Genomic DNA, 10,706 nt, shown 5'->3' on the forward strand with positions numbered 1-10,706 from the left:
ACAGACAGACAGACAGACAGACAGACAGATAGACAGATAGATAGATAGATAGATAGATAGATAGATAGATAGATAGATAGATAGATAGATAGATAGACAGACAGATAGATAGATAGATAGATAGATAGATAGATAGATAGATAGATAGATAGATAGATAGATAGATAGAGATGAAAAGATTGTAAGATAGCTAAACATAGGAAACTACTCCTCTATGATGAGTAAACACATTTGTAGCTGCTCTTACTTTGACCACAGGCTGTGCGGTTGGGATCATGGCCGTGGCAGGGGGCGCAGCTTGGACATTGGTTGTGATGGTGGCGACTGGAGTGGCAGCGATTACAGGAGTCTGAGCCAGCTGAGGAGGAGAGCTCGGACATGACGACGATGGAGATCCAGGAGTCAAGGCTATCGATTGCTGGTTTTCTGTTTAAAAGAGAGAACGACAAAGTCAGCTGGAAACTCTCCTCAAAGCAGCATCTTCCAGAGCTTTGTGGTGTTCAGTCAGTTACCTGAACCAGGGGGTGCTCCGGGTTTCCGTGCTTTGCCCTTCGGTGGTGGGGGTAAAAGCTCCACCTCCTCCTGGGGCATCTGAGCTACCTTTTGGAGGAAAATCTTTTCCAAGGCTTGAGCCATGAGAACAATGTCGTCTGTGGGCTGAGGGTAACAAATTAAAGACAATTATTCTAGATCACATTTACTCTATTTCCACACACACACAAAAGGGATGCACAATATATTGTTTCAGCATTTTTATTCAGGCATGCGATCAGTCGAAGATAAATATAAAAAGGTTTTATTTTATAAGAGAAACAAACAACAACAACAAAAAAAAAACAAAATTGTTAAAATTTTGTAGTTTGTCATTTTTTGTGTGCAATATTTCGCATGAATTTAAATTCATTATATTTCTATTTCTAAAGATGTTTGGTGACTAAAACATTATTTTAATAAATATATTTGTTTAATAAATCTGTTTTGTCCAAATGCATCGAAATATATTACGTGTATTCACTGAAAATTTGATAAAAATACTTATTTTCAAAATGAGGTGTTCTCATTCATGCAGAGCACTAGGGATGCAACGATTATACATTTTGGTTGTACGATTATAGTCTAAGAATTGATCACGGTTTCACTGGTATTGCGATTATTTGCATTAATTGATTTCAAAACCCCACTAGTTTAAAATTGTTTTAAATTTCGTTTTGTAGTTCGGGTCCAACTAAATATTTGTTGCCGTTCTAATCGTTTAAGTTTATTTAATTGAATATATAAATATCAGCGGATATTTTCGATGCATTTATTGGATAAAATTGCTCATTCCATGTGTTTTTGGTCATTATCAATGCACCGAAAAAAATAGACCCAGCGGCGAAACTATCGCTGCTTCAACGACGCTGACACACTGCTTCTGTATGCAGTATAAAAGCTCTTATCTGTTATCATGGATGCCAAAAAAACATGCTCTGCTCACGCTTGCGGTGTGAAACAGGCTTGAGTCTTTCAGCACTCTCTCCAAAAACACTCCGTTGATCCCAGCTAGCATTCGCCACATGATCGCTCTTATCAGCGCCATTATTTGTAACTTTAAGTGGTTTGCAATTCTGTGTATTTTCCATTGCTTCTTCCTAAAACAATAGCGATTTGAAATTTCCGCACTCACAAAAGCCCCCTGTCATCTCCCATACTCCCAAAATAATTACGCAGTAATCCGCAGATTTTTACCAAAATTCTCTGCAGAAATAGCAAAAAACGTCCGCAGATTCTGTCTGGCCCTGGTCTTGATGCACAAACTACTTTTAGTTGCTGCAGTTTTGTTCCAAGCAGAAACGCGGTGTTGAGAAGCCTTTACGATTAATTAATCGTGATTAATTAAATAAATAATTATATAGTTAATAGTGAAACCGGCAAAGAAAAAAAACATGTTAAATTATTAAGAATAATAAAAGGTATCATGCTTAATAAAGTGCTGAAAAAAAATCTCTCTGTTAAACAGAATTTAAGAAATATTTGGAAAACTAATAATTTCACACTGAATGCTCCTCTAGATACACAAAAGCATAACAGGAAAAATAAAATAATTTAAATAAATATTAAAAACCCAAACGTACCTTGTTGTAGATGTAACAGTTTGTGAACATAGTGTTGAAGTCCTGCATGCATTCACCAGCAGTCCAATAGTAATTATTCTCAAGCCGCTTCTTTATGGTTCCCATGTCCATTGGATTCTTGATAACTTTATGGTAGTCCTAAATGACACAGATGATAAGTTAGACTAAGTTTAAGGCACCAAATAGAGAAAAACTCAAGCCTTAAAAGCCAACATCTGCAGTAAAAGATATATCTATATAAAAGTAATATCACTTATTCCTTACTTTAATAATCCCAAAAAGGCAAATATTTTTTCTTTTAAAAATATTATTTCCTTTGGCAACATTAAAGGTGCAGAAATAAACCAGTCAATTTTATTTAATCTTTTAAAACACAGCTTGCAGTCCAAAATATAGAAAATATGAATAATTACACTTCTAAAACATAGTATGTTTAGTATTTTTCTGCTTCACAAAGATGGATTCATTTATTTAAAAATACATTAAAAATAATATTTTAAAATGCCATTTATTCCCCTGATTAAAAGTTGTAAGTTACTGTAGTCTTCAGTGTCACATACTATGATACTTTAGAAATTTTCTATTATGTAGCTCAAGAAACATTTAAAGCTGTTTTTTTGTCAAATCTTTTAGTGTAAACCATAATACTTTACCATTTATACGATTGGTTTTTTTTTTGTATTATGAAATTTTAACCTAGTTCAGCAAGAATGATTTTAAACAATAAAAAAATTATGAAATAAATCTGAGAAAAAAAAGCATAACCATTTCTGCAAACATTTAAAATGTAAATAGTGAATCATTCTTTTAGTTCAGTAAAAAATACACTTTTTTTTCATAAAATTATCATGTGACAAGGTACACTAGAATATTGATACCAAAAATTCAGACTAGTCATTATAGAAAATAACTGCATTTTCAAAAGTTTTCACATAAAAAGATGTCATTTTAAATTGTAATTTTACAATATTCCTTTTTTTAACAAACTACCCAACCAAAGAAAAATGCAACATAAGAGACAAAAAACAACAATCTCGTATTTCAAATATGCAGTTGAAATGAAATTATTATTCCTCCCGTGAAATATTTATTCTTTTAAAAATATTCTTCATGTCTTTGCCTTGATGACAGTACATGATACTGAACCGGATATTTAACAAAAGCATTAAGGGCATGTCCAAATCCACTTTAATATTTAAAAAAACAGAAAAATATGCTCTTGGTCTAACAGTGTTGTGCTTATTCTATTAATTAGTTATGGGTTTTTTTAGTATAACTGCATTAAACCAATCAGATTCTCATCTCCAAGGATAAAGAATGAGCCTCCTCCATTTGGCCTCTTTAATTTATCTTTAATTTACTTTTACTCCTTTACTTTCATGGAGTAAGGAAACAGTGAAAACTGACTCCACTGAAGATATCAATTAGCCTACATATTTAATGTCATTTGGTAAGTGTAAAGATTGGTTTCAAAACTATTTCTATATTTAGTTCTAATTTCCAGCAAACTAATAAATAAACAATAATAATTGTGTTAAAAAAATAAAAGAGTTATATCCAAACACGCGTCCTATTCTTATGCCCTATATGGTGATGCATGCCTCTTGTTTTTATTAAAACAAATATAAAGATGCATATAATAAATAGCACTGCTAATAATAATAATAATAATAATAATAATAATAATAAAAATAATAATAATAATAATAACAACATTATACAAACGCAATTTGTTAAGAATAAACTGAAAGACCAGCTTTTAGTTGGTCAATGGCATGGTCTATTTCAGTTCCTCAAAATAGCAACACACCTCCTTTTTAGACCAGAACACCCATGAGTCCACAAAGTGGCGCAAGTGGATTTGCAATTTAAACAACATGGTGCAAAATGTGAAAGTTACTGTTGTACTGGTCTTAAGCCTTATTGCAGCGGGTGTATGATAGGGCCCATTCTGTTAACTAGGCAAGTTACTGGATAATAGTGTCAATAAAAATCTTAAACAGCCTAATAATATTGACCTTAAATTGTTTTTAAAAATTTTAAAAACTGCTTATATTACAGCCAAAAGAAAAGAAATAAAACTTTCCCTAGACTAAAAAATATGATCAGAATTACTGTGAAAATTTCCTTGGTAAGTTCCTTGAAAAATATTAGAAAAAGAATATAAATTTCGCAGGAGGAATAATAATTGTGTATAAAGACAAAAAGGTTTTTCTCACCGGCAGATTCAATTTGATTGCATCCACAGGTGTGTAAAAGGGCCACGCAAACTGATGCTTCCAAAGAGTCTTCACAACCACATTCTGCATGTACTGTAGCTGGTTGGTTTTCCGGCCCGGCTTACCAGAGTTTATGAACTCGGGTGGGGGCGGGTTAACAATAGGTGCAGGCACCTGGGCAGGGGACGTGACTGCCGACATATTGGCCAGGGGGGAAGCTGTTGCTTGAATGACGTCTGTAGCTCAGTTACAACGATCCTCTTGCTGCTCCTTAGTCCCACCTCGACACACACATCCCATCTCAGGACCTGAGTGTCAGCACGCTGCCAGCGAAAAAAACAAATCACATATGTAAATAATATTTTGCACAATATAACATATAAATGCATATATTTATACACATTAAAATTAGACCAAATGGTTGATTTGCATAATTTACTGCTTATCACATTTGCAAAAAATTCACACACAGTCCAAAATAGGGCTGGACGATACGGCACAAATGCATTCTCAATATTTATTTTCCATATATTGAACGATAATGATATTTCTATATAAGTTGTTAATACTTTTAGATTTAAAAGAGTACCCCAACAACGACTGAAGCCACAAAAATTAGAGGGTCCATTAAATGGCAAAACATAATTTCGGCCACTGAAATTTTTGGTGTCCAAAAATTCGGAGCATTTGTAATATTAAATAATAATAATATTGTTGCACATTTCTGCTGTATGATTGTCTCTTAGATCAACATACAGTAAAAAAGTCCAGAACTTATCATTGTTATTGACATAAAAGTTAACGCAAATCTATATAATACCGTTTATCGGCACAGTCCTCGTCCAAAATGAAAGAAATATAAATAGCCATGCAAAAAAAAAAGTAAGAAAGCAAGGCTGGGCTGATAACCGATATTGTATCGAATTGCGATAAAATTTCGGTCAATAACAATGTAAGCTCTGAACTTTTTACTCTGTTAATCTAAAAGCCAATCACACGGCAGAAATGTGCGACAAATTTTCAGCCAACGGAAATTTAATGGACTCTCCAATTTTCGTCTTTGGTCATTGTTGGGTAATGGGTACTCATTTAAATCGGAAAGTATTAACATATATATCGCTGTAGTTCAATATAGAAAATATTTATTAGGGATGTCCAGATCCGATCACGTGATTGGAAATCGGGCCTGATTAGCTGTTTCAGACTTGATCGAAATCAGACGTTACCTCCCGATCTGGACTCAAATATATATATAACACATCTATATTTATGCGTTGGCACAGAGTTAGACCTCATTCTTAACTTCACACAAAAACAGCAACGCGTGCAGCTTGACATCACTTAGTCGCTGAGACGCTATTGGTTGAATGCTAAGAAGCAGCTTGAAATGGAAAGCGTGAGTATGTCTGCGGTCAGGTATTATAAAGTTAATGATGACAACATTGCCATAGCAAACTTTGAGATATGTAAATTTGGGATTGCCTGACGAGCACTTTATTTTGAGGCGCTATTTGTTTTTATATTATTTTTTATATATATTTACTGTTGCAGTAAAGTCCAAAAGTGAAGAATTGATCTGTCATTTATTACTTGATTGTTCAAGCTACCTCACAGAAGTGCTCTGTTTGTTAACAGAGTTGTTGAATGTAAAAATATTGTAAATTAAGCAAAAAAAAAAAAAAAAAGAAACATCCTGGATCTGTTTCTTGGCTCTTCTTTATGCTTTTTTTATGTATTATAAAAGTATTGAATGGGGTTTTAGTATTGGCAGATACTCAAAATCAAATTACTTGGACACGAGGGCAAAAAACCACGGGTCATATCTAATAATTATCGAGACTGCATTTTTTCCATATTGCCCAGTCCTATAAGTAGGTAAGTTTCTCTAGATTTACGGTATGTATAAGGTAAGGGTTTGAGATAAATGTTAATATTTGGTTTGAAATATTAAAACAGTGTAATTTACAGCAATTTGTCAGAATAACAAATGTTTTAATGTGTTGATTGAATATCATGGTTGTCCCACAAAAAATTTATTTTAGATCCTTTGAAATTTTACCATCTGAAGATGTCCAAACACATAACATTTTGATGTGATCTTATGCAAAAATCTATATTTTTATGTACATTCAGAAGAAATATTATTAGTACTTTTCAAAGCAAACATGAGATTTTACTCAAAACTATAAATCTTTAATCCAAAAAAACTGAAAATCTTCAAGTGATGTTTTATCTTTTGTTTCTGTGCGTGCATTTATAAAATGTGTCCAATTTACAACACGATTTAGCCAAGTTTATGCATATATTAAAATTGATAAAATGTCAATAACAATGATGTTGATCTAAGAACAATTCACACAGCAGAAATGTGTGACAATGAGAATCTAAAAGTGGTATTTTACTCCCCCCCCCCCCCCCCCCCCGTATGTTTGTGCATTTAAAACATTACACTGCAAAAAAAATAAAAAATTCTTAAATGTTTTGTCTTGTTACTAGTCCAAATATCTAAAAAAAAATCTTAAATCAAGAAGAATTTTCTAGACAAGCAAAACATATTGTCTTGTTTTAAGAAATAATATGCCAAAATGAAGTGAGTTTTTCCTTAAAACCAGCAACATCTGCCAATGGGGTAAGAAAAATTATCTTATGTCAAAAGAAAAAGCAAGATTATTTTGTTTATCTCATTGGCAGATTATTTTGCTCGTTTTAAGGAAAAACTCACTTAATATTGGCATATTATTTTCGAAAACAAAACATTATGATTTGCTTACCTAGAAAAAGCTTCTTGATATAAGAATGTTTAGATATTTGGATTAGAAAAAAGAAAAAGAAAAAAATCTACGCAAGAAAAGCATTTTTTGCAGTGTAGCCCAATTTACACCACGACTTAGTTTAGTTTATGCATATATTATTGTGTACAGTCTAAAGCCAGTCAGGGGACAATCTAATCGATCAATACTAACATAATGTGCATGTTGTAAAAATAAATAAATAAAAAAAAAATAGAGTGTTTTTTATTTTATTTACAAGCACATACATCTCAATACCCAAATTAATATCCTCATTAATCCACATTAAATAATTTAGAAAAAAGACTCACAATATTGCACATGTGCCAGCTAAAACACAAAACAAACAATTTTAAATCCTGTATGTGTGTGTGTTTATGAAATTAATCCAATTCACACCATAATTTACTTTAATTTAAGCATATATTACTGTGTACAGTCTGAAGCCAGTGAGGGGATAATGTCATTTATCAATACTAACATCACTGTGAATGTGTACATAGTAAACAATGTTAGTATTTCATTAACTGGCACATACATCTCAATATCATCATTAATCACCATCAAATTAATTTAGAAACAACACTCACAGCATTACATTGCACATGTGCCAGCTAAAATACAAAATAAATCACCTTCTCCAGCAGTTAAACAAGGTAAAAGTCCTATATGTGTAAAATTAATTGATTTTACGCAATCATTTAGTTTAGTTTGCAGTACACTAAAGCCAGTGAGGGGATAATGTAATTTATCAACAGTAACATCACGGTGAATGTGTATGTAGTAAACAAACGACCATTTTATTTCATTAACTAGCACATACATCTCAATATCATCATTAATCCAGATCAAATTAATTTAGAAACAACACTCACAGTTTTACTTGCACATGTGCCAGCTAAAATACAAAACAAACCACCTTCTCCAGTACATAACGAAGTTAAAAGTCCTGTATGTGTGTGTGTTTATAAAAATAATCCCATTTTACACCGTAATTTTGTTTAGCTTGTGCATATATTAATATTAACTGGCGTTTTTATTTCATTAACTAGCACATACATGTCAATACCTATATTCTATTTATTAATCACCATCAAATTAATTTAGAAACAACACTCACAGCATTACATTGCACATGTGCCAGCTAAAATACAAAATAAATCACCTTCTCCAGCAGTTAAACAAGTTAAAAGTCCTGTATGTGTGGAATTAATTGATTTTACGCAATCATTTAGTTTAGTTTGCAGTACACTAAAGCCAGTGAGGGGATAATGTAATTTATCAACAGTAACATCACAGTGAATGTGTATGTAGTAAACAAACGACCATTTTATTTCATTAACTAGCACATACAACTCAATATCATCATTAATCCAGATCAAATTAATTTAGAAACAACGCTCACAGTTTTATTTGCACAAGTTCCAGCTAAAATACAAAAACAAACCACCTTCTCCAGTACATAACGAAGTTAAAAATCCTGTATGAATGCGTGTTTATAAAAATAATGCCATTTTACACCGTAATTTTGTTTAGCTTGTGCATATATTAATATTAACTGGCGTTTTTATTTCATTAACTAGCATATACATTTCAATTACCTATATTATAATTATTAATCAACATCAAATTAATTTAGAAACAACACTCACAGCATTACTTGCACAAGTCCCAGCTAAAATACAAAACAAACCACCTTCTCCAGTACATAACGAAGTTAAAAGTCCTGTATGAGAGTATGTTTATAAAAATGAATCCCATTTTACACCATAATTTCGTTTAGCTTGTGCATATATTAATATTAGCTGGCGTTTTTATTTAATAGCCTAGCACATACATTTTAATACCTGTATTATAATTATTAATCAACATCAAATTTAGAAATAACGCTCACAGTATTATTTGCACAAGTGCCAGCTAAAATACAAAAACAAACCACCTTCTCCAGTACATAACGAAGTTAAAAGTCCTGTATGAATGGGTGTTTATAAAAATAATCCCATTTTACACCGTAATTTTGTTTACTTTGTGCATATATTAATATTACTGGCGTTTTTATTTCATTAACAAGCACATACATTTCAATACCTGTATTATAATTATTAATCAACATCAAATTAATTTAGAAACAACACTCACAGCATTTCTTGCACATATAAAGCAGTAGTTTGTGGTCTCCGGTAGTTAAACATGTTAAAAGTCTCAACTACAGTATCAGGGTTTCTTTCACACGACCCATTGAAACAAAATAACTAACGTTAAGAGTGAAAAACGCAGATAGATTCAGTAAACTTGTGTTTTTCAACTGAACTAACCCCGAATTATTGTAAACACCAACAAATCGACCCAAATCTGCGCCTGCCCATCAGAGGCCATAAAAAAATTGCAGGTTTAGTCAGAATTAAACCAAAACATCAGCTAGCAAAATGCGCCCCTGCGCGCATTTAAACCATAACCAGAAACTCGACTGGACAAAAACATTCGCCATCCCGCGTTAAAGTAACTGCATCAGGCGTGTGTGTGTGTGTGTGTATATGTGTGTGTATAAGTTCTTGAAAAGATGGCGGGCACGGGAGAGACAGGGCATCGAGTGAGGAATGCCGAGGATCGAGCCCCACCATGTCTTTAACACAACCATTGTGTGTGCATGCCGTTCAGTCGGCTAGCTACTCAGCGGGCTAATTTGAAATCAACCCACAATGCGTCCAGCAGCCCGGGTTTTAACACTTGATACCACGAGGAAAAAACATCGCAAACGATTACGACCTTTTTGCGTTCACACATCGACACGGTGGCGCGTGAAAAAAACAGGTTTTGTTACACTGATTGTTGCAAAGCGCCGCTCATCAGCAGCCTCGACTCTGTCAGAGGAGATCCTGCTAGCCACATTCAGCTGTGTTTTCCCCCCAAAACACCGATATACCTCACCTAAACTGAACGCGAACTCCGGTCGGAATGCGCTAAACGTAAATGTATATGTTGTACTTTATTACTTTCACTCCTAGCGGCTCCGGTTGCGTTGTCCTTGCAGGTTTTCGGGTAGCTTTTATTGCGAAGAAGCATAATAGATGGCTGGGGTCGACACTGGTTGGGTAGTGTTGTGCGCATGCGCGCTGCGTCGCACGGTATTGTGGTTGTTGTTGTGTGAATGAATAACTGTAGCTCGGCGCTGCCCTGCCTTTTTTCTCTTTAATACAAGCAAATACACATATTTTACAGTATAACGTCAGCTGGTCATATCTGTTAATGACTGACTGTAGCTCTATTATTATATAACTGCTACAAAATGAACACTTGCATTTTTATATAGACTAGGTGTGTATGCGTGCGTGCTAGCTGAGTGTGGTTCATAAATTTACAACAAGTGGTCAGAAAAAAAAATTCATTTTCCTTCAGCTTAGTCCCTTATTTATCATGGGTCGCCACAGCAGAATGAACCACCAACTATTCCGCTATATGTTTCACGCAACAGATGCTCTTCCGCCTGTCAGAAAAACCAAGTGATTAATATTGCTTGTGTTTGAAGATCAAGCCCCCCTCCCTATTTTATTTATTTGCCAATTAATATAAAGATGGCAGAAAAA

At 33.5% G+C, this 10,706-nt stretch overlaps 1 protein-coding gene across 50 annotated transcripts in view; it reads right to left on the reverse strand.

The window, feature by feature from the left end:
* brd3b (bromodomain containing 3b) overlaps window positions 1-10,226 on the reverse strand; it is a 40,179-nt gene extending 29,953 nt beyond the window's left edge. For 20 of the 50 annotated variants that reach the window (XR_015489968.1, XR_015489967.1, XR_015489965.1 and 17 more), the window contains exons 1-5: window positions 10,116-10,226; window positions 4,334-4,656; window positions 2,115-2,252; window positions 513-657; window positions 248-426 (exon numbers count right to left, since the gene is read on the reverse strand). Coding sequence is in view for 45 of the 50 variants with exons in the window: in XM_087251335.1 (XP_087107461.1) it covers window positions 248-426; window positions 513-657; window positions 2,115-2,252; window positions 4,334-4,534 (663 nt within the window). In the remaining 5 variants the exon portion in view is untranslated. 50 annotated transcript variants of the gene reach the window in all.
* Between the last annotated feature and the right edge of the window lie 480 nt (window positions 10,227-10,706).

This window comes from Danio rerio, chromosome 5 (genome assembly GCF_052040795.2).
Source record: "Danio rerio strain M-AB ecotype USA chromosome 5, GRCz13ab, whole genome shotgun sequence".
Classification (NCBI taxonomy): domain Eukaryota; kingdom Metazoa; phylum Chordata; class Actinopteri; order Cypriniformes; family Danionidae; genus Danio; species Danio rerio.